The 24,761-nt window shown below is 43.0% G+C and overlaps 1 protein-coding gene across 3 annotated transcripts in view; it reads right to left on the bottom strand.

Moving 5' to 3' along the window:
* wdfy4 (WDFY family member 4) overlaps positions 1–24,761 on the bottom strand; it is a 235,402-nt gene that overhangs the window by 167,861 nt on the left and 42,780 nt on the right. For all 3 annotated transcript variants that reach the window (XM_068020681.1, XM_068020680.1, XM_068020682.1), the window contains exons 15-23: positions 21,456–21,568; positions 17,838–18,063; positions 14,414–14,490; positions 12,961–13,179; positions 8,331–8,509; positions 7,202–7,433; positions 6,951–7,102; positions 5,272–5,383; positions 2,400–2,590 (exon numbers count right to left, since the gene is read on the bottom strand). In XM_068020681.1, the coding sequence (XP_067876782.1) occupies positions 2,400–2,590; positions 5,272–5,383; positions 6,951–7,102; positions 7,202–7,433; positions 8,331–8,509; positions 12,961–13,179; positions 14,414–14,490; positions 17,838–18,063; positions 21,456–21,568 (1,501 nt within the window). The remainder of the gene's footprint in view (positions 1–2,399; positions 2,591–5,271; positions 5,384–6,950; positions 7,103–7,201; positions 7,434–8,330; positions 8,510–12,960; positions 13,180–14,413; positions 14,491–17,837; positions 18,064–21,455; positions 21,569–24,761) is intronic.

Below are 24,761 nucleotides of genomic sequence, written 5' to 3' on the forward strand. Positions count from 1 at the left end.
AACTACCTACCTACCCTTCATTCTACTATCATCCATGTACCTATCCAAGAGTCGCTTAAATGCCCCTAATGTATCTGCTTCTACTACCACCGCTGGCAGTGCATTCCACGCACCCACCACTCTCTGTGTAAAGAACCTACCTCTGACATCTCCCCTAAACCTTCCTCCAATCATCTTAAAATTATGCCCACTGGTGATAGCCCTTTCCACCCTGGGAAAAAGTCTCTGACTATCCACTCTATCTATGCCTCTCATCATCTTGTACCCCTCTATCAAGTCACCTCTCATCCTTCTTCGCTCCAATGAGAAAAGCCCTAGCTCCCTCAATCTTTCTTCGTAGGACATGCCCTCCAGTCCAGGCAGCATCCTGGTAAATCTCCTCTGCACCCTCTCTAAAGCTTCCACATCCTTCCTATAATGAGGCGACCAGAACTGAACACAATATTCCAAGTGTGGTCGAACCAGGGCCTTATAGAGCTGCAGCATAACCTCGCGGCTCTTAAACTCAATCCCCCTGTTAAAGAAAGCCAACACACCATACGCCTTCTTAACAACCCGATCAACTTGGGTGGCAACTTTGAGCGATCTATGGACATGGACCCCAAGATCCCTCTGTTCGTCCACACTACCAAGAATCCTGTCTTTAAGCCTGTATTCCGCATTCAAATTCGACCTTCCAAAATGAATCACTTCACACTTTTCCAGGCTGAGCTCCATCTGCCACTTCTCAGCCCAGCTCTGCATCCTGTCAATGTCCCATTGCAACCTACAGCAGCCTTCCACACCATCCACAACTCCAGCAACCTTCGTGTCATCGGCGCAAACTTGCTAACCCAGCCTTCCACTTCCTCATCCAAGTCATTTATAAAAATCACAAAGAGCAGAGGTCCCAGAACAGATCCTTGTGGAACACCACTGGTCACCGAGCTCCAGGCTGAACACTTTCCATCTACTACCACCCTCTGACTTCTATGGGCCAGCCAATTTTGGATCCAGACAGCCAACTTTCCCTGAATCCCATGCCTCCTTACTTTCTGAATGAATTCAATGCTCGCTTTACAACAATAACAAGCTTGTATTTAACCTTTAAAAAAGTCTCAAGGCACTTCACAGGGGCATTATAAAACAAAATATGATAGTGAGCCACAAAAGGAGATGTTAGGACATGACCAAATGCTTGGTCAAAGAGGTAGGTTTTAAGGCGTGTCTTAAAGGAGGAGAGAGTGAAAAAAGAGGCGGAGGTTTAGGGAGGGAATTCCAGAGCTTAGGGCCTAGGCAACTGAAGGCACAGCCGCCAATGGTGGAGCGATTAAAATCAGAGATGTGCAAGAGGCTAGAGTTAGATAAGCACAGATAACTTGGAGGGTTGTGGGGCTGGAGGAGATTACAGAGATGGGGAGGCGCAAAAAGCCATGGAGGGATTTGAAAACAAGGGTAAGAATTTTAAAATCAAGGCATTGCTTATTCCAAAGTCGTAGTTGGAAAGCAGGAGATCTGCAGCTGACGTGAATCATTCTATCCTGATAAGGTCCATCTTTACCACTCGGACCATCATAGTCAGGGGTGCTAGTCAGTTCTCTTAACACTTGTCACCAATAAGTAGCTTTATTCTGAATCTGCATTTTATTATTTATAATTAATAGTATGAAGACCCACATAAGTAGCTGGCAATAGGATCTCCAAATTCTTCACAGACAAATTGCAAGTACCACTTCATATGTGAAACAACACATGTAATAATAATTGGTTATTATGATACAAGTCTGCAATTGCAACTATGCCCCACCCTTCCCCCTCCCCAACTTCTCTCTTCCTCTACACAGAAGCTCATGGGCTTTGCCTTATATAGCCAACTTCCCCCTCCTAGCAATGGGAGGAGTCATAACTTGACCTTCCCATAGACCAGTCCCTCATGATCACTACAATAGGTAAATAACTAGGGCTTTGAAATGTTTTGTCTAGCATTGCCTAAGCATGGTGGTTACAGTGAGAGTCTCGCGATTAAAACTGAGCGATTAAAGTGAACAACTTAACAACTTCCAATAATCTTTAGCTCAATAGTTAAAGGCAATGAATGATTCTGAGTCTGTTCATGTCTTCATTTTACCAACGACTTGGCTTTTAGTTTAGATTAAAAAGAGACAATCATCCTTTGACTTGTCTTCTATATTGTATCAATCTTGTCTAAAATGTTTACATTATGCAAACAATCTGACACCAGAACATTTCCAATGTTTTGCAGAGTTAGAAATCAACCAATACTTATACTTAAGACCTAACTGACGTCTTGAAACTGTATAAACTTCAAGGGTCAATTGCATTTATTTGATTGCCATAAGACAAATTCAAAACTCTGTCTACCAATATACTTTTAATCATCTCTAAATTAGTCATTTTACCCTATATCCTTTAATGCGTCGCATCTCTTTTTCACACAGTGTACTGCTGTTCAGAACAGAAATCAGAACCTTAACAGCTGCATAAACTTCATGGTCATCAGACGCCATAGCCACCAAGCCTAATATCACAGCAGGACCACCGATGAACTGTAAACAGTTGGCAGCAGGATTTGAAGAAAATGTTCTGACACCTATGAGATAAATCGTGAAAGTTGAGTGTTCGCATGCTACAATATTCAAACCAAAATTTTAAGCACAATGTTACGCAGAGGTCAATGTTTTACCTGCATTTCAGAGGAATTAGACAGAGTATAAAGCCAACAGTAAGTAGGGGAGTTCTTTAGATCTTTCACTTGTTGTCTTTCTATCATATTGAACTCTCGATCAGCTAAAGCAGTATAAGCCATGGACATTTTCATGCTTTCCAATAATGCCACTCAGTGATGGTCTGATGCATTTCTATAGGATGGAACTAGCTTTCTTATTCTGACACAGTGGGGAACTGATCCACCACATGAAGATACTTTTCAAAAGTTTACTTGGGTTCAAAATCTGAGACCTGGTTTCTCTAGGATGTTAAGACTATATGCAAAGACTATAACTGAACCACCAATGTCAAGTTTTAACAAATTAACTTTTGAAGATGCTCTGGACTGGAAAAAAGACTTGCATTCACACAGCACATAAACTACATTAAAAGTGACAACACTTCAAAAGTACTTCATTGGCTGTGAAGCGCTTTGGGATGTCCTGAGGTTGTGAAGGGTGCTATATAAATGCAAGTGTTTCTTCACTCCCAGACAATTTATAACACATTATTTTTTTTTTCCTGAAGTGCAGTCCCTGTTATTCTGGAGGCAAACCTTGGGGCCAATTTGCACACAGCAATATCCTTCAAACAAAAAAAATGAATAAATGACCAACTAATGTGGTTTTGGTGGCATTAGTTGGGGATTAAATGTTGGTCAGGACACCAGAAGCACTCCCTGCTCTTATTCAAATAGTACTGAGGGGTATTTTACTTCCACAGGAGCAGGCAGAAAGGGCCTCAGTTTAACGCCTTATTTGAGAACCATTACCTGTGATGACACAGTACTCCATCAGTTCTGCAATGAATCATCTGCTGAGGTCGCAGACTGCAGTCCAAGAATGGGCTTTGAACTCTCAACTTTCTGACTTACAGGCAAGATTGCTACCATTGGGCCAAGCTGGCACTACAGTGCAATATAACTGTAAACCTTAATATTAAAGGTGCCATAAATTGGGATGTGCCAGGTAAAGTATTGATATATTTTGGTTTTTTTTAATTAAAGGATTTACTCAAAGGAAATAGAATACACTGTAATTGCTACAATAAAATAAACCCATTCAAAATATTTCATCAGAAAGGCCTAAAAGGTCCTGATGACTTGTTTATAACAGAATGTTGTCACAGTATGGGGTAAATAATGATACAGAAATTAGGCAGGGCAATTTGTCCAGGACCTCAGCCTTTAGTAGGTCTGCTCATTACCAAGCGCATCGAGGGACCTTTTTAGGTTCCGTTCAGTCGTGCAGGGCAGATAGGGCTTTGGTTTGTCGCCTCATTCAAACGACAAAGGGAACAATTTCCAAGGACTAATTACAGCAATCAAATGAATAACGAGGATTATTTTCAAAATGATTCCCTTATCAATCTCCATGAGCTCTCGGGCTCTTGTCAATCCTTCAGCAATACCTCCACACCAAGCCATTTGTTAATCCCTTGCATCCAATCTGATGATAATAGTGGCGGCATAGAGCCAGAGGGACAATTTAGCCAAGATATTCCCAGCCAACCACCATACTGAAAGATATTTATCAGTATGAAAATGCAACAATTAAACAGCATTCTCTTTTAAAGTTATAAATGGAAGGAAAAACATAGCAAATAAGTTTAAAATAGAAAGATTTGCATCTATATAATGGTTTTGACAACCTCAGGACATCCTAAAGTGCTTTACAACCAATGAAGTACTTTTTTATTTCACTGCTTTAAGGTAGGCAACATGGCAGCCAATTTGTGCACAGCAAGCTCCCACGAACAGCAATGAGAACTCCCTGCACTTTTTGGTAATAGTGCTGTGGGGTCTCTTATGTCCACTTGAGAGGGCAGATGGGGCCTCGGTTAAACATCTCATCCAAAAGACGACACCTCCAACAGTGCAGCACTCCCTCATTACCGCAGTGAAGTGTCAGCCTGGATTACGTGCTCAAATCTCCGGAGTGGGGTTTAAACCCACAAACTTCTGACTCATAAGCAAGTGTGCTACCACTGGGGCATGACTGACACAAGTTTAACCACACCACGGGTTTAAAAAAAATACAATAAATGCCCCCCATGGCTTTGAACTGTACCACAATGATCAGACGGCCCCAGATTCAATTCCTCATATGTTCCGAATTAATCAAACTCAACTGAAGTGATAGGGAAGGTGCTCGCATTGAGCTCAGTATTTTTGGCCCAGGCAGTCCACTTTAGACTGCGACCCAGTGAGACACGCTGGAAAGTGCACATGTGCTGGAGCAATAGGATAAGGACAGGCTGCTGTGACATACCCCGAGGTTGAATTACCTGATGGCACTCACCATCTCAGTGTATATGTGAAGATTGTCCACTTGGTATACATGAAACCACACACAGACACACCCAGCTGGAGTCAACACATTCAAGGCAGGAGAGAGGGAAAAAGCCCTACTGTGAGATTTATGAGCTGGGTTAGTTGTAAATAATAATGGGCAACGTCCCAAATAACTGATCCAAACTTTTTTCTAACTTTTCTATGCGTCTATCAATCTCTCATTGTTGCGCCTTTAATTCCTTTTAGCATTAATATGATTTCATGCTTCTTACCAAAGAAGCTTGCAATTGGTGCCCCAATTGTTCGGGCGAGACCTGGGAGATGGCTGGCAGTATTTTTTGCCAGAACAATGGGCATTGCATCATCTCGAGACGAAATTCCCAACTACACCGAAGCAAAGGAGAGAAAAACATTTCAACGTTAATATCAGAAAATTGGAAATATTCCAGTACCTCTCGAGCCCCCAGTTGGCCATTAGGGAACAAAATAAAACTTTTTCTAGGCATCTACTACTGTTATGCTGCTTATTTCAACACACTTGACCATGGTATAAGCAGAGAGAGGCATTTGCTTTGTCTGTTGCCATTGCTTTGGGAGGATTGAGGAAAGTCAAATTTTCACATATGTACACCCTAGCAACAAGAATAACTTACATTTATGTAGCGCCTTTAACATCCCAAGACACTACACAGGAGCGATTACCAAACAAAGTCTGACATTGAGCCACATGAGGAGATATTAGGACCGGTGACCAAAAGATTGGTCAAAGAGGTAGGTTTTAAGGAGCATCTTAAAGGAGGATAGAGAGGTGGAGAGGTTTAGGGAGGGAACTCCGATACTGAGGGCTCAGGCAGCTGAAGGCACGGCCGACAATGGCGAGGCAAAGAAAATCGAGGACATGCAAGAGGCCAAAACAGGAGGAGCACTGAACATTGCAGGGTTATAGACCGAATCATTCCAAACCAGCTTCCAAACAGCAAAAAGATTTCTGAGGAGTGAAAAGAGTTAATGGGATATTCAGTCCTCTTTAGTCTTTAAAAATGAACAATAGTAAAGGGCGGCACAGTGGTGCAGTGGTTAGCACCGCAGCCTCACAGCTCCAGCGACCCGGGTTCAATTCTGGGCACTACCTGTGTGGAGTTTGCAAGTTCTCCCTGTGTCTGCGTGGGTTTCCTCCGGGTGCTCCGGTTTCCTCCCACATGCCAAAAGACTTGCAGGTTGATAGGTAAATTGGCCATTAGCAATTGCCCCGAGTATAGGTAGGTGGTAGGGAAAAATATAGGGACAGGTGGGGATGCGGTAGGAATATGAAATTAGTGTAGGATTAGTATAAATGGGTGGTTGATGGCCGGCACAGACTCGGTGGGCCGAAGGGCCTGTTTCAGTGCTGTATCTCTAAACTAAACTAAACTAAACTAAAGCAACATACCTGCTGGGAAGATCAAACCATAGGCATTCACAGCACAGAAAGCGAGTGTGGCAGCCTTTTGCTACAACAATCCAAATCTAATCCCATTGCTTTACTCTCTCCTCATATCCCTTTACCTTCCTTTGCTTCAAACAGATATCTAAACTTTCTTTAAAAGATGCAGAATTCTCTGCTTCAACTATTCCCTGTGGCAAAACATTCCATGCTTTGACAACTGTGCAAAGAGATTCTTCCCAATGCCTTTTCTCAATCTTAGTGACAATTTTTGACCGATGACACCTCACCACTGACTCCCCATCCAAAGAAAATAGTCTTTCCCCATTTAGTCTATCTCATCAGAATTTTTTGAAAAAACCTCTATTAAATCTTCTCTTAACCTTCTCGGCTCCAGTGGAAATAGTCACTGTCCCACTTCATCAGAGGCTGTTCTAAGTGTTCTTTGCATGAGTTACCGCTGTACAGTTTTAAAGATTTAAATTTAGTAACTGTAGCACAGTTTGTTAAACAAATTAGTGAACATACCTCACTTGATATTAATCGGCTGTCCACTTCATTGTAATTATTTCTTATGTCCGTAACAGTCATCACAGCTGATGACATTACATTGATACCAAAGGATACTTTCTCTTCCGCCACAAGCGCTGAAGGCACCGATGTAGTAGTCAAATCATCCCCTGTAGTATAAGAAATGATGTTTTTAAACAAAAGAGAATGAAGATATTCCAACTAGAAGGTGGAGCTGAATTTTGAGAGTCCACATATCATCAACGTACCAGGCAAATAAACTGACTGAAAGTTTCCTAAATAGTTTGGTCCCAATTGATAAATGACTTCAACAGTTTCTGGAGAAGTCACCTCTTCAAATAGGTATGTTGGGCCGAGACGCCAAACTAAAGAAGACCTCTGCTTCCAGATCTGAGGCGTTCCAATAATTCCGTGAACATCGATGACAGCTGACGAATCCGAGGAAAAGTGCATTCCTGGAAATGTCTGAATGTACTGTATCTGTTAACAATAAAACAGAATTACTGTAAAGAAATCACATTACACCACAGTTCTTTCTTTTGGGCCTCCTTATCTCGAGAGACAATGGATACGCGCCTGGAGGTGGTCAGTGGTTTGTGAAGCAGCGCCTGGAGTGGCTATAAAGGCCAATTCTGGAGTGACAGGCTCTTCCACAGGTGCTGCAGAGAAATTTGTTTGTTGGGGCTGTTGCACAGTTGGCTCTCCCCTTGCGCCTCTGTCTTTTTTCCTGCCAACTACTAAGTCTCTTCGACTCGCCACAATTTAGCCCTGTCTTTATGGCTGCCCGCCAGCTCTGGCGAATGCTGGCAACTGACTCCACAGTATTGCATGGCATTAGGCAATCTGTTCATGATTTGCTATTTATTTGTTGTCGGGGGAAATCTTTTACTTAGGGTGGCACCTTCATTCAAATACAAAATACATACGTACATTGCTATTTAGCCAACAGGTATTCGATGACTTTTTTCTCTTCAAAACAAGTATTCCACAAATCCATACATATTATTAAAGATTTTATATAGGATGCACAATTCCTTGCCACAAACCCTACTTTCTATTGAAGCAGGTGACTGCCATAATGTGAGGCAAGCTCGTAAAGGTGTCCAGAAGGAGGAAAAGGATTTTGAAATTTGATTTGTGGAGGCTGGCCAGAATTATGATGGTGGAAGTTTGAGACTTTGAGCGTTTTGAATATAAGGGAGAAGAACTCTGCAAGATGATCCATCTGCAAACTGTCTCTTTGTTTTAATATTAGAATCTTTCACAAAGGAAACAGTAAATGATTTCTTCGTTCAACACTAAGATATATGTGAATGCAATGGAAACCGCACATTTATAAAATTACACCAATTCAAATTTAAAAGCCAAATGATGCACCTTTGCTGTTCCTATGACTTTTCCATTTAAGTATGCCAGCACAGTGGTGCTTCTTCGAGCGTCCTTGCTCAACACCACGGCTAAATGGTACCACTGACCGACAAGTAAGTACTTGGAGACATCGAACTCAACGGAGGTTAGCGCAGAAGACTGTTGGGTCTGGCTCGACTCATTCCAATCTAAAGTGCACATCAACAAGAAGAAATATTCTGTTGGTAGTATTAACACATCGTGCAGAGATTAAGCAAATATTAACAAGTCTACTACTTACAGAGGGTTTTTTTTTTAAAACCAGCACGTTGTGTTTCAGGCCTCAGCTGTCCCAATGGAAAGAGCTGCTATGTGAAGGCTGTAGCTCTTTCCAGGGGGACGGAAGGGAAACTGGAATATAAACCTCTGCAGGTAGCTATCTTGAAACAAGCTGAAAAGCACATTAGCAGAGTATGCTGAGCATCCTCTGAGTCATAGATCAGGGATATTTTAAGAATGGAAAAAAATCCAATATAGCAAATACAGGCGGTGGGGAACACCTTGAGTATTCTCAATACAAATCACAACGAATATGAAGGCAATGGGTTGCAATGGGTTGTATCATGGACCTCAGTGGCAACTCAAAAACAGCTGCCCACCACTGCATCTTGCTAATCACTGATGCCCCCTTTGCCAGTGTTGGACAGCACATTCATTTAATGACAGACACGGCATCGAAGGGACAGAGGGCTTTGGATTTTGCCTTCACTGCTGGATTCCTGCGGGTGCAGGGCATCATCGATTGCACCCATGTGGCCGTCATTACACCCAGTGACCGGCCAGTCAGACCGGCCATCAAGGGGAACATTCAGCTGGTCTGCGACCACAACAAGTGCTTCTTCCATGTGTGCGCTTGATTCCTGATAGCTGCCATGATTCCTTCATCCTCCAGCAGTCCAGGCTGCCCCAGATCTTCACTCCAACCCCCATGTGTGTGGATAGACCCTAAGGGACCAGGGATATCCCTTGAAGAGATAGCTACTGACCCCTCTGCGGGAGCCCCCCAGAGGCACAGAGGTGACACAACCAATGCCACCTGATCAATTGGACAACCACTGAGCAGGCCATTGGGCTTCTGAAGATGCGATTCTGGTGCCTGGACCAGTCAGGTGGTGCCCTCCAATACTCCCCTGCAAGGGTCTCGGTCATTGCGGTGGTCTGCTGCACTCTGCATAAATGTGGATCTTGAGGACAATGAGGCCCTGGAAGGAGACAGCTCATTGGGGGTATAGCAGAAGCAGAAGGGGGTGAGAGAGGACGAGAAAGAGGAGACGGAGGGAGATGACACTGAACATTGAAGTGCCCCTGCTGCACATCAAGGTGGCCTCCTCCTGCCACCCAAGGGGAAGAAGATCTCTATCCTCTTCCTCACGGCCTCCAGCATTAGTTCCAGGTCAGGATTGATAAAGTGAGGGGCTGCCCTGCCCCGGGTGCTAGGCCTCCAGCTCCCCAGGACATCTCATTTCCCTCTGGTGCAATGAAAATGTATGGCACATCTTTCTCCTTCAGGACAACCAGCAACCTCAGTGATGGATGCCATGGGAGTCCAAGTGAGTCCCACACTTCATCAGACCCACCTCCGTTCCCTCCCCCACTGGCTCTAAGTGGACAGGAAACGCATCTCCATACCAATTAAAACCACCCAAAATTTTGAACTTTAATTCGTTTCCCATGGGAGACGAGTTTCTGGCAGAATCAAATCCGTCTCCTGTTTCCCGCCTCCATGGCGAAAATTCAGCCCAGTGTTGTCAACAGGCAGCTAATGAGTGTTTAATTTTTACAATCAGAGGTAACAGCAAGTTAGTGCCAATTCCCTCCCATATTACAAATCAATATCTATTTTCACCTTAAGCTGATGGCTGCCACCCCAGGTTAACTTCCTCATGGAGCCCCCCACTGCCTCAGCTGTATTCAAACCCCATTTCCCCATCATTGCAACCCATGTGCAAGTGCACACTTATGCACAACCCCATTGAGGGAGGGGCAGTTTTTCTTTGTTTGGGAGCGTTGTCGTGATTTGTTTAAGTTGTCTCTTAATGCCACTAAGGCACCACAGAAGTTCCGAAGTTGTACTGTGCATTACATTAAACCCACACATAATAAATAGCATCAATTATTTACGCAGAAATGTTTAACAGAAGGACAGGTGGCCTTGAGATTAGAAGGAAGTTGGTGAGAGTCTACAATTCAACATACAATGAAAACATTTGCTTCGGCATCTTCAAAAAAGCTTCATATAATAGCAATATATAGTAATTTCAGAACACTAATAATGGACACATTGCTGGAATGTTAATTATCTGGCCATTTAACTCATTGCTGTTCATGAGGCAGTGTTATGTGCAAATTGTCAGCCATGTTTCCTACATTTACAACAGTTGATACACTTCAAAAGTACTTCAATGGCTGATAAAGAGGCTTGAATTCTCCGGATGTCGTGAAAGGCGCTATATAAATGCAAGTCTTTCTTTTTCCCTTTGAGACAGTAAGGCAAATGGTAGCTTCATTCCAACACAGCACAGACCACACTTTATCCAGACATTTTTTTAAAAATTGCCATTTCAGTTTTCTCAGCATTAATATACAATTAATGCACTTGAGGCAGGTAGGTTTTATTCCTATTTTAAAAGAAGGCAGGTGCAAGCCAAAATGACGGTGCAGGAGAGGCTCTTACTATGCATCATTTTTGTCACCTTGACCTGGCCTGTCTCTAGCCCACGCTGTTAGGTAACACCTGCAGTGCAGAATTAAGAAATTAAAAAATAAACTGAAATCTCAGCACTTTTGTTCCTAAAATCCCGAGTAAAATTAAAACCGTAAATTATTTTAAATCCCCCCTACACATGATTGTGCTGAACGGATATTGAAGTGGGAAAAGTTTAAATATTTCAGGAGGGAGACTAATTACAATATGTCATTTGGTAGAATTCTTACTACAGTAAAGGGACTTCTCCCCCCACCCCCTACTGAAAACTTGCTGAGTTACTGGAGAAGGTGCAAAAAGGATTTGCTAGAATGATACCAGAACTGAGAGGTTATACCGACCAGGAAAGCTTGAAGAGGGTGGGGGTCTTGCTCTAGAAAAGAGAAGACCGAGGATCTGATAGAGACCTTCAAGACTTGATAGGTTTGATAGGGGTAGACATAGAGATGTTTCCACTTGCAGGTGAGACCAGAACTAGGGGCCATAAATATATATATATTATGTGTGTGTGTGTATGCACATGACAGTCATTAATAAATCTAACAGGGAATTCAAGAGAAACTTCTTTACCCAGAGAGTGCTCAGAATGCGGAACTCACTACCACAAGGAATAGCTGAGGTGAATGGCACCAGATGCATTCGAGGCATGGACATGTAGGGCCGAATGGCCTGTTTCTGTGTTGTAAATACTTTGTAGCTTTGTACAGTTTGATGAGCACCAAATCCCGTCCAGTATTTTGCTTAGATAGTTTTTTTAAATCTGTAAGCCCAGTTTGTGTGCATTGCCAGGGGTTCACAGTCCTGTCCTCCCACACATGGGCGGGAATTGAGAGTTCGGCAGCGGACAGAAACAATGGCAGTCTGCCTGTGCGGGCCGCACATTGTGCAGCCACCGCAATATTAAGCGCGGCGGCTCATTTAAATAGCCTGGGCGGGCTGCCCCCCCCCCCAATGATGTGGAGGAGGTGGGCTGTCTATCTGTGCGCAGGTGCTGACACCATTTTTATGGGGCTTCAAGCTCTAAGATTCAATTTAAATATTTCAAGAAAAATTGATTTTTAAAAATTAACTCAATTTATCCCGACCCTCTCCCACCTGCCCCCAATTACCAGAGAATTAATTTCCTGCCCTCTCCCCTCCCCAAAACACTTACCTTGTGCACCTGACCTTCCCCGCAGCCCCCCCCCCACCCCCCACTCCCACCTTGAGATGACTCTGACGCCACTCCTCCCCACCTCTCACACAGAGACACCTACCTGCTTTGCCCCTCCCCACCAGTGTTCCACCTCGGATCCCTAGATAGGGATCCGAAGGCGTGGGAGTGCCGGCCACCAGCACCAATATCGCACCGGGTCAGATGGCAGGAGCGAGAAGGTGTTTAATTCATTTCTTTAAATAAATTTAAATATTTAAAAACTGGGCTCCCATCACCGAGCGGCAAGGGGGCTGCCACGAGGCCTCGCCGCCGCCAATATCGGGCCGGGCCTTCCTGGTGTCGAGGGCCATGGCGGGCCTCTCCCGGCACCACACCCCACCACGACCCCCAACATCGTGGGGGGACTGTAAAATTCGGCCCACGATTTGCAGCAAGGTAGTCCACTGGATAGCAATGAGGAGCCGGAACCCATATCCAATAACCTGCTCCTTAATCCAGGGATACTGAAGCATATTGCAGTTGTGCTCTCACTGCACTGATTGAGATTCGCTGCAGGTCAAGCATGGGATCTTCCTTCACTTTCTGGTTCAAGCCTACAGTAAGAAAAGCATTTACCAATTGAGCTTGTGGGAAACAGAACTGCCCAAACTACTAAGGAACAGAACTACACCCTTATAATAGAGTACAAATTCGCTATTTCTAGAGTTCACCATTCTAATAAAGTTGATAGTACGCTGTACCCAAGGGTTCAAACACCTCCTCCTGGGTGGACACGACCAAGCGCTTCTCTGGTGCTGAAATATTGATTGATAAACAAGTGAAATCTTTTTCCATCTTTGACGTGTGACGGAAGAGTGTCAGAAAACGAATAGGATGGGCATCGAAAGCAGAACTGAAGCTGCCGATCATGAACCATGAGGAGTAAGTGAAGCCAACAGGTGGCGGAAACCCCCGGCAACCTGCAAACAAAAAAGGAAGCCAGGTCAGAAAAGCAGAAGTCAATGAGAAACCCCCTGTTTGCTTTCTCACTGAAGTTTTGAGCCTATCAAAGTGAATGGAGGTGGGGGTGTGTGCCACCTTGCTTCAGCATGCCTGTCACGTGGTATTGGCATCAGACACGGCCAGACCATGCTGCACAGCAAAACTCCATCTGCTTACTAGCGTGCTTCACTCAGAAGAGTATCCTCTGCCATCTTATGACGATGACCATTCCAACACTCTGTACCCTATGCAAACTTCAGCTCATTCAAAGCTCTGCTGCCCGTATCCTAACACGCACCAAGCCCTGTTCACCCGTCATTCCTGTGCTCACTGACCTACAATCCAGTCTGGGCAGTGCCTTGAATTTAAAATTCTCATCCTTGTTTACAAATCCCGCCATGGTATCTCCCCTCCTTTTCTCTGTAACCTCCTCCAATCCTACAACCCTCCTGGTGCCTGCACTCCTTAAATTCTGCCCTCCTGCTCATCCCTGATTTATATCACCCCCCACCATTGACAGCCAGCCTTCAGCTGCCTTGGCCCCTAAGCTCTGAAATTCCCTCCCTAATCCTCTTCACCTCTGTCTCCTCTATGACACTCCTTAAAACCTACCTCTTCAACCAAGATTTCAGTCACCTGTCTTAATATCCCTTTATGTGGCTTGGTGTCAAATTTTGTCTGACAACATACCTTGGGATGTTTTACTACATTAAAAGTGCTAGTAAAGGTGTCATCCATGGCCCAGTGGGTAGCACTCTCTGCTCTGAGTCAGCAGGTTGTGGGTTCAAGAAAAATCCAGACAGAAATCCAGGCTGACATTCCAGTGCCGCACTGAGGGAGTGCTACACTGTCAGAGGTGCCGTCTACTGAATGAGATGTTAAAATGGGACCCTATCCGCCCTCTCAGGTGGACATAAAAGATCCCATAGCACGATTTCAAAGAAGAGCAGGGGGTTCTTATTGCTGTTTGCGGGACTCTGTTATGTACAAATTGGCTGCTGCGTTTCCTACAGTACAATAGCAGCGAGACTGATTGCGTTGCATTTATAATTAAATGAAGTAAAACAACATCCGTAAAAACAATTAAAGGTATTAAAGTCTTTGGGGGAAAGAAGTTGACTGAAGAATGTCAGCCATGCCTATCAGCATAGTGCTAATCACCATCTAAAAGAACACAATCACAATCAAACAAAGCACAGAAGTCATTCTTACCATCTCCAATCCCACCAGCAACTGGAGATTCTGCATTAACCCCCATCATTGTCGCCAGTGTGGGTAGAAAACAGCACCTAGCAAAACATTCAAAGTGAGAATTAGGCCTGTATTCAAGAACTTACGACATCTGAGATCATTGTCTTCTTCCCTTCTACTTTAATTTCATTTTTATGTTCTTTTCTCTTTAGCTCTGCCTGGGCTACACCCACCATACCTGGTCTTTCATTCTGAAGACCCAGTTCCAATCTCAAGTCATATCATAGAACCATCGAGTGGTTACAGCAGAGATGGAGGCCATTCAGCCCTTTGTGTCCATGCCAGCTTTCTGCAAGAGCAATTCCCCCACTCTCACTCCCCTGGCTTTTCCCCGTAGCCATGCAAATTTTCCCTCTTCAGATAATTATCCAATTCTCTTCTGAAAGCCTCGATTGACTCTGCTTCCATCACACTCTCAGACAGTGCAATCCAGGTCCTAAACACTCGCTGTGTAAAAAAGTTTTTCGTCATGTTGCCATTGCTTCTTTTGCCAGTTACCTTAAATCTGTGCCCTCTTGTTCTTGATCCTTCCACCAAAGGGAACAGTTTCTTCCTATCTACTCTGCTCGGACCCCTCATCATTTTGAACACCTCTATCAAATCACCACTTACCCTCCCCTATTCTAAGGAGAACAGCCCCAGCTTTTCCAACCTATCCATGTAACTGAAGTTCCTCACCCTTGAAGCATTCTCGTGAATCTTTTCTAATGCCTTCACTTCCTTCCTGACATGTGATGTCCAGAACTGGACATAACACTCCAGTTGAGGCTGAACCAGTATTTTATACATGTTTCTCATAAGTTCCTTGTTATTGTACTCTATGCCCGTTATTATAAAGCCCAGATTCCATATGCTTTATTAACCACTTTCTCAACCTGCCCTGTCACCTTCACTGATTTGTGTACATATACCCAATGTCACGCTGCTCCTGCACCCCCTTTAGAATTGTACCCTTTATTTTATGTTGCCTCTCCTCGTTTTGCTGACCAAAATGAATCTCTTCGCATTTCACTGCATTAAATTTCATCAGCCACGTGTCCACCCATTCCACCATCCTGACTATGTCCTCTTCAAGTTTATCACTATCCTCCTCACAGTTCACCATACTACCAAGTTTTGTGTCATTTGCAAATTTTGAAATTGTGCCCTGTACACCCTAATCTAGGTCATTAATATATATCAAGAAAAGCAGGGGTCCTAACACCGACCCCTGGGGAACCCCACTATTTATCTTTCTCCAGTCCAAAAAGCAACCATTCACCCCTACTCTCTGTTTCCTGTCAGCCAAACTCGGATCCGTGCTGCTACTCGCCCTCTTATTCCATGGGCTTTAAATTTGCTGACAAGCCTGTAATGTGGCACTTTATCAAATGCCTTTTGGAAGTCCATGTTCACTACATCAACCACATTACCCTCACCAACCCTCTCTGTCACTGAAAGACGTGCAAAGCCCCAAGGTGAGTTACCCTCTCATCCTCCCAGTCATCTTGTGAAGTACCTTTACCCCCTTGTCAGCATAGGTAACATCAGGAACACATTTCATGGGCACAAAGATGCCTCTCCGCCTCTCCCACCTCCTTTAAGATGCTCCTTAAAACCTACTTCTTTGAGCAAGTTTCACCAAGTTACCAGCCAGGGAGAGAAGTTGAAAATGATCCTGATACCAGTTCTTCATCCCAGATTTTTTTTATGGAGGCTGTGTACATGCGGCAGTGTGGACTATCTTGAGGATGCACTGCAGCAACTCACCAAGATTCCTTCAGCAGCACCTAACAAACCCACAACCTCCCTCATCAGGAAGGACAAAGGCAGCAGATGCATGGTAACACCTCAAAGTTCTAGTGCCAGTCACACACCATCCTGAATTGGACAATGTATTGCCGTTCCTTCATTGCCGCAGGGTTAAAATCCTGGGAGTCCCTACCTTACAGTGATAATTTCTTCACTACATGGATTGCAGCCGTTCGGAAAGATGATCTACCACCAACCTCTCTGGGCAAATAGGGAGCAGCAGCAAATGCCATCCTTGCCAGCGATGCCCACATCCCGAGAATTAATTTTTAAAATTGCTGAGTGGGGCTGCTTTATCCTCATACATACACATACGCAAGCACCTTGTTTTGTATTAAAAACCCTGCCCCAATCTGGCTCAGGACTGGGCAAAAGTTGGCAACACTACTTTCACAATATGAAAATGTAATGCATGCCAAACAGCCAGGCACCATCAGCTCTAATCGTCCTTCCTTTGGATCCACCATCTGCTGACACACCACATATCAGAAGTTAATAACTGTAATTACAACACTGGGATTGCTAGACCTTGAACGGAAGCCAGGTCCGTAATGCAATCACAAGTCTACTTGTCACATCACAACCGACTGACTGATGAAAAGCATCCAACCCAGCACTGGACTAAAGTCTCATCTTGCTGTTATGACTGTTGCCTTTAGGTATCAGGCTTCAAGAGGTTACTTACAGTTTTCCTGATGCCTCTTACTCAGTGGTAATACTCTCTCCTGCCTCTAACCCACTCCAGAGACTTGAGCCTGGGCTAATATAACCTAGGCTAACACATTTGTGCAAAACTGAGACAGCTCTTTTGAATGAGACATTAAACAGAAGCCCTATTTTCCCTTTCAGATGAATGTAGAAGAGCCCATGGCACTATTCAAAGAAGGGCGTTCACCCAGTGTCATGAGCAACATTCATCCCTCAGCCAACACCACTGAAACACTAAAATAAAAGCAAAATACTGCGGATGCTGGAAATCTGAAATAAAAACAAGAAATGCTGGAATCACTCAGCAGGTCTGGCAGCATCTGTGGAAAGAGAAGCAGAGCAGTTCCGAAGAAGGGTCACTGACCCGAAACGTTAACTCTGCTTCTCTTTCCACAGATGCTGCCAGACCTGCTGAGTGATTCCAGCATTTCTTGTTTTTATTACCACTGAAACACTGCTGCTTGTGGGACCTTGCTGTGCTTAAATTGGTTGATTTCCCTGCATAACAGTGAATATACTTCAAAAGTACTTTATTTGGAGTGAAGCTCTTTGGAATGTGAAAGACACTATACAAATGCAAGTTCTTTTCTTTCTAGGCCCTCAACATCCAGTCTCTTAGACCATCCTCTTTTTCTTCACTGGTTACGTTTCATATTTGTCCCTCCTCATATTAAGTTGTTCATTCATCAATCATATTGCACCAAACCATCTTTGCCAATTTCAAGTTTGAACCAGATTGATTTGATTTAATATTTTATTGAATGACATATGTGCCATGCAGCACTGCTCATGCGCAAACACACCTCAACCAGGACTATGTCTGTTTAACCATGTATTGCAGCGATCGCTGTTTATGTTATTATAGGTTTGTATCTATGTTTCATACCCATAGCCAACAACAGACATATCAAACTCTGTGAAGGAGGGCACTGTGCATGAGTTTGTTGGGTGGAAATGCCGAGAAGACATCATGGAGACTAAGCTCATGACTCGGTGCCGAGGTATTGCTGTACGCTTTGACATGTGGGATAAACTGAACCCCAGGATCGGTCGATTCTTTGCAATGAGTGAGCCTCTACGGGTGAAGCTTCCCCTCCGCACTCTGTCTGTTTCTGAAATGGAGGAAGAAAAGAGCGAGGCATTACGAATTGAACACTGTTTTCAATAGGCCGCACTCATCAACCTCACTTAAATTAAGCCTTTTTAAATACATTTCAACTAGTAACCTGTATGCATGAATTAATAAACACTTAACAAGTTAGTCATTACTGATAACTAACTGACTGGCTAGTGAAGAATAAGCAGCAGTTATTCCTTTAAGTCGATAGAAATTTATTTTTATTTTTCCAGGCATTTATATGATTTAAAAATCTATCCTATGCCTTTTCACTGTATGCATAAGATGAATCAATTTCATAACATTTGACAAAAAGTGAAAGAAAATACTAAAGAATACAGCTATGACAATTGCTGCTAATATTCAGGCGGTCAAAAAATCTGGCCGTGTGAACATGTCTTAAAAATTTATGTATTTGGCAGAAAAGATTATTTGCTCCTGTTTTGCAAGCACGTATTCTCAAACAGCTTTTATCGCGATCTACAACAGGGGTTTTTTAATTTAATCTGGTTCTTTATTTGCATAATGCAAATGTAAACTGTTTTAGCTCAAGGAGGAAGAAAAATTGAAAAAGCTGGGCGGAAAAAACAAAGTGTAACAAGATGAATTCATGAGCACTTTGCACATACGGGAATGCCTGCTTTCAGCCAAGATATATTTATATAAGCCGCTCGGTTCTGGAATGAATTATAATTCTACAAAGTAGATTATTTTTGTTTAGTAGTAATTTATTTTGTTGGGCAAGTTCAAGGAAGGTCCCCCTTTACGTTTTGTACTTTCATCCCCTATCCTTGATCTGCTTGGCCGAGCACCAAAGACACACGACATGCTCCCAGGTTAACCCATAACTGCTCAGCCTCCTGTTCACACCTCCCCACACAACACCGTCCAGGTGGAGATCTGCACACAAGAGGATTTGAACCTCCTTCCATAATTGCTCTATGACATTGACTATCAGATGTTCTGACCTCAACAGCATTCCAAAAATGGGATTCAGAAAGAGAGAGTATGACACTAGCAGGTTGGTCATTTCTCACAAAGCACTCCAAAAAATGAGAAGGAAAAGGTTTATATATATTTCCAACCTATATTCATCCTTTGTGCAATAAACACTTTAAAGGTCTGATAAACCAAGCTTAAGCAAAGGCATAAATGTGAACATTTTGCTTTAATCTCCAGTCTGTTCAATTGAATAGCACAGTTAAGCTCACTGAGTTTAGCCAGTGCAAAAACACCAAAACACCTTCCCTTTTGTTATCTCTTGCTCCAACCCGCTTTATTTGCTTAAAACCTATTACATTTCTAACTTTTGCCAGTTCTGATGATGGGCCACTGAGCTGAAACGTTAACTCCGCAGATGCTGCCTGACCTGCTGAGTATTTCCAGCATTTTTGATTTTATTTCAAAAAACTCTTCTATCTCCACTGACATTCAAACCCTACTCAAGGACTTGAGCACATAATCTAGGCTGCCACTTGAATGCAGTAAACTAAGGGAGTGCTGTGTTGTCAGAGTAGCCACGAGATGTTAATAATAATGGTCTGTCCTTTCCAGTGGATGTAAAATATCATGGGATAGAATTTTGCCTTGCGATCCAGGCATGAGACTGACGTTGGGGATCTGCTGACTTCGTTGAACTGCCATATTTCTATTTCCATGGCCTCATACTGTGCTGTAAATTCCTGAGGTTCTATGATCAATGAATTCAGAATTTTCATCTAGTGGTAGCTGGTATTCCGTTAGAGACCTCAGGTGAAGGCATAGTGGGGGAGATTTTCTTGGCCCTGCAGTTACATTGGATAGTCTAGGTATAGCAAATACCAGGAAATTAGGTGTGTCAGAGCCCACATCCGACTTTCCTCCAAATAAACGAATGGAAGAGAAACAAGGGAAAGATCCTTTACACTTGCGTTCGCACCCACCCGATATTCCGGTATTTGCTGTGCCCAGGTGATTTAGTGGACCCGGCCACAGAGTTACAAGAATCCCTAAAGCTTCGTCAACTAAATTCAGCTCAGCAGCACCATTTCCCTCAACATTTCATACTGAAATGTATGGATTCTACCTCAGTCACTGAGCAAGGAATGACACAAATCATACAGAAGAGTCATGGAAGGGTCCCACATCCACTGCCAAAAATTGCCATTTGTTATCATTTACTGTCAAAATGAACATAAAATATCGCAAAGCAAAGAGCACAGAAGGAGGCCATTCGGCCCACTATACTGGCATTAGCATCAGCTATTCAGCTGGGGCTATTTTCCCTACATTTTCCCCAAATCCTGTTACAATCTTCCTTTTCAAATATTTATACAATTCCCTCATAAATGATATTATAGTCTTTGCCTCAGTAAACAATTCTATGTCATCGTAACCCTTGGTGTGAAAAGATTCTTTCTAACTTTCCTCTTCATTCTTGTCTTGCTATTCTTCAGTCTACAAATGAATGGCAACATTGCTATAATGGAACAGAATTCCATTGCAGCCCAATTCAAAGGCATTTTGTGCTAAAAAAATTAATTATCCAAAAATATAAAATGAAGTAATGTAAATAGGTGTCAGCCTTGGTTCAGTGGTAGCACTCTCACTTCTGAGTCAGACTGTTGTGGGTTCAAGTCCCACTCCAGGAACTTGAGCACATAATCTAGGCTAACATAGCAGTGCAGTGCTGAGGGAGTGCTGTGCTGTCAGAGGTGCCATCTTGCAGATCAGACATTAAATCAAGGCCCTGTCAGCCCTCTCAGGTGATTCAAAAGATCCCATGGCACTCTTTGAAGAAGAGCAGGTACTCCTTGCCAACACATACCCCTCAACTAACTCCTCAAAAAAATGATCTGGTCATTTTTCTCATTGCTGTTTGTGGGAGCTTGCTGTGTGCAAATTGCTTGCCATGTTTCCTACATTACAAAAGTGACTACACTATAGGGACTCATGAGGTCATGAAGGCCATGGTAAAAATGCAAATTTTTTTTCTTTAGAAAAGTAAATCAGGAACTTAGTGGTTAAAAAACAATTTGCATTATCCGATCATTTAACTTAAGCAACTGAATCATGAGGAGTGAATGTGTGATATCATGAAGTTAAAATCAAAGGTGAACATTGCTGGTCAATAGGTAAAAGATGCATTTTTTTAAAAAGCTGAATCACCTTTGTTAGCTGTAGAGGTCAGGCGAATGTTATTTATTCCCAGATGCAACACTTTCTGTCAGCCTACATGCTAATTCTACAAGATCTAGTCAGGCTCTGAATGCAAAATACAAAAAATATAACTAAAAAGCATATATGCAGAAATATCGTGCTGTTCTGGCACCAGTTTAGAAGGACCCACCATTCCTTATAACATGGAAGGTTCCAACTCCTGTCATTCTTACCCCACCATGTCCTTACCATTGGAATCAATCTGACGGCACGATAGATTGGTTTGGCGTTTACCAGATGAGTCACACATTTGGGTCTTTCCAACTGTACAATTCAGTGGATCTCCAAGACGTAAGAAGTGTCTGTGAATTGCAAATCAGAAAGCAGTAGAATCATACGAATCATAGAATAATACAGCACAGAAGGAGGCCGTTCGGCCCATCGTGTCTGTGTCAGCTCTTTGGTATCCAATTAATCCCACACCCATATAGATCTGTAAGCTTTTTCTCCGAGTATTCATTCAATTAATGTAAAATGTAAAACGGAAACACATCGCCCCACTAACATTCGTACTATAGAGGCTGAATCTGTTTTAAGGCAGACGTTGTGGTAATTTCACAAAAATTAACACCAGTTTTCTGAAAAATTTCACGAAGAATAAAAATATTAAATTCTTCTGATGAGGTGTGAAACCAAGGCCTCAACTGTTTGGCACAGCAGTTCAGGTGCACATTAAAGGTCTCATCAGGATTGCAAGCTCTCTCAGGTTCCTGGCCAACATTCCTCCCTCCAGTAGCACCAGCTAAATAGTTTAACTGATCATTTATCTCATTCCTATCTGAGGGATCTCGGTGTGCGCAAAATGGCTACCCTTTATTTTGCATTTTGATCGCTGTGTTTCCTGGTAATTCACTGCATGCAAAGCATTTTGAGATGTTGAGAGATGCGAAATGATGCTATGTAAATACTCAGCTTTCTTTAGTGCAACAGTGAGAAATGGGAGCCAACAATATTTTTATTGTTCAGTGTAAAGCTCATCACTTCCATTTTTAGATACCAGACTTGTATGGGCTGACGTTTATTTCCTTTGTTTTATATTCCAATGTTGTAATTTACATTCAACACAATCAAACATAAAAATCAGATTCGTACAGCAGAATAGGGCCGCTTTTACTCTTTTTGCACGAGAGTGCAAGGAATCTCTCCAGTGTAGGGTAAGGAGGAAAGTTGGGCAGAGAGGATGCACGTGGATATCGGAGCCAACCTGATTCTTAATCTTTAATTCTCTTGTTGTTCACTCATTATCAGGGAGTAACATAATCAGCAAGAGTCATGCGGAGTTTCTAAATTAAATGTTTCCATGCCAAGATTCCAATTCACTATACTAAACAAAGATTTTCATTTAGATAGCACCTTTCACCACCTCAGGACATCTCAAAAGATTTTACAGGCAATGAGGTACGTTTGAAGTTTAGTCACTGTAATAATGTAGGAAACCATAGAACCATAGAAAAATTACAGCACAGAAGGAGGCCATTCGGCCCATCGTGTCCGCGTCGGCCGAAAAAACTAGTTGCCCAATCTAATCCCACCTTCCAGCACCCGGTCCATAGCCTTGCCGGTTACAGCACTTCAGGTGCAGGTACCTTTTAAAATAATTAAGGGTTTCTGCCTCCACCACCAATCCGGGCAGTGAATTCCAGACACCCACCACCCTCTGGGTGAAAAAGCCTTTCCTCATGTCCCCTCTGGTCCTTCTACCAATCACCTTATATCTGTGCCCCCTGGTAATTGACCTCTCTGCTAGAGGAAATAGATCCTTCCTGTCCACTCTATCTAGGCCCTTCATAATTTTGTACACCTCTATTAAGTCACCCCCTCAGCCTCCTCTGTTCTAAGGAAAACAACCCTAGCCTATCCAATCTTTCCTCCCAGCTGCAACTTTCAAGCCCTGGCAACATTCTTGTCAATCTCCTCTGTACTCTCTCCTGCACAATTATGTCCTTTCTGTAATGTGGTGACCAGAACTGTACGCAATACTCCAACTGTGACCTAACCAGCATCTTATACAGGTCCCTGCTTTTGAATTCCATACCTCGGCCAATAAAGGAAAGCATTCCATATGCCTTCTTCACCACTCTATCTACCTGTCCTGCCACCTTCAGGGACTTGTGGACATGCACTCCAAGGTCTCTCACTTCTTCTACCCCTCGCAATATCCTCCCATTTATTGTGCATTCCCTCACTTTATTTGCCCTCCCCCAAATGCAATACCTCACACTTATCTGGATTGAATTCCATTTGCCACTTTTCTGCCCACTCAACCAAAACATTGATATCTTTCTGGAGTCTACAGCTATCCTCTTCACTATTAACCACATGGCCAATTTTGGTGTCATCAGCAAATTTCCCAATCATGCCTCCCACATTTAAATCCAAATCATTAATATATACCACAAACAGCAAGGGACCCAACACTGAGCCCTGTGGAACACCACTGGAAACAGCTTTCCATTCACAAAAACATCAGTCGACTACCAATTCTGGATCCAACCTGCCACATTCCCCTGTATCCCATGGGCTTTCATTTTACTGACCAGTCTGCATGTGCGACCTTGTCAAATGCCTTACTAAAATCCATGTAGACCACATCCACTGCACAATCCTCATTACTCCTTCTTGTTACTTCCTCAAAAAACTCAGTTAAGTTAGTAAGACACGACCTCCCCTTAACAAATCCATGCTGATTATCCCTGATTAATCTGTGCCTTTCTAAGTGGCTGTTTATCCTGTCCCTCAAAACAGATTCTAACAATTTACCCACCACTGAGGTCAGACTGATTGGCCTATAATTATTTGGCCTATCCCTCGCACCCTTTTAAAACAATGGTACAACGTTTGCAGACCTCCAATCATCTGGTATCTCTCCTGTATCTAGTGAGGATTTGAAGATGATCCTCAGCACATCCGCTATTTCCTCCCTGGCTTATTTTAACAACCTGGGATGCAATCCATCCGGCCCTGATGTTTATCCACTTTCAAGAATGGCAGACCCTCTAGTATGTCCTCTCTCATTATGGTTATCGTATCTAATATTTCACACTCCTCTCTTTAACTACAACATCTATATCATCCCTCTCCTTTGTGAAGACAGAGACAAAAAATTCATTAAGAACCCTGCCCACACCTTCTGCATCCATGCATAAGTTCCCTTGTACATCTCTGATAGGCCCTATCCTATCCTTAGCTATCCTCTTGCTCTTAATGTACTGATAAAACATCTTCGGGTTTTCCTTGATTTTACCTGGCAATAATTTTTCATGTCCTCTCTTTACTTTTCTAATTTCCTTTTTTACTTCATCCCTGCACTTTCTATACTCCTCTAGGCTTTCTAAAGTATTAAGATTTTTGTGATCGTCATAAGCTTTCTTTTGCTGCTTTAACTTACCCTGTAATCTTCTAGATAACCAGAGGGCTCGAAATTTGGCAGTACCACTCTTAATCTTTGTGGGGACATGCCTACACAGTGCCTGTATTATCTTGCTTTTGAATGCC

Source organism: Heterodontus francisci, chromosome 42 (assembly GCF_036365525.1).
Source record: "Heterodontus francisci isolate sHetFra1 chromosome 42, sHetFra1.hap1, whole genome shotgun sequence".
Classification (NCBI taxonomy): domain Eukaryota; kingdom Metazoa; phylum Chordata; class Chondrichthyes; order Heterodontiformes; family Heterodontidae; genus Heterodontus; species Heterodontus francisci.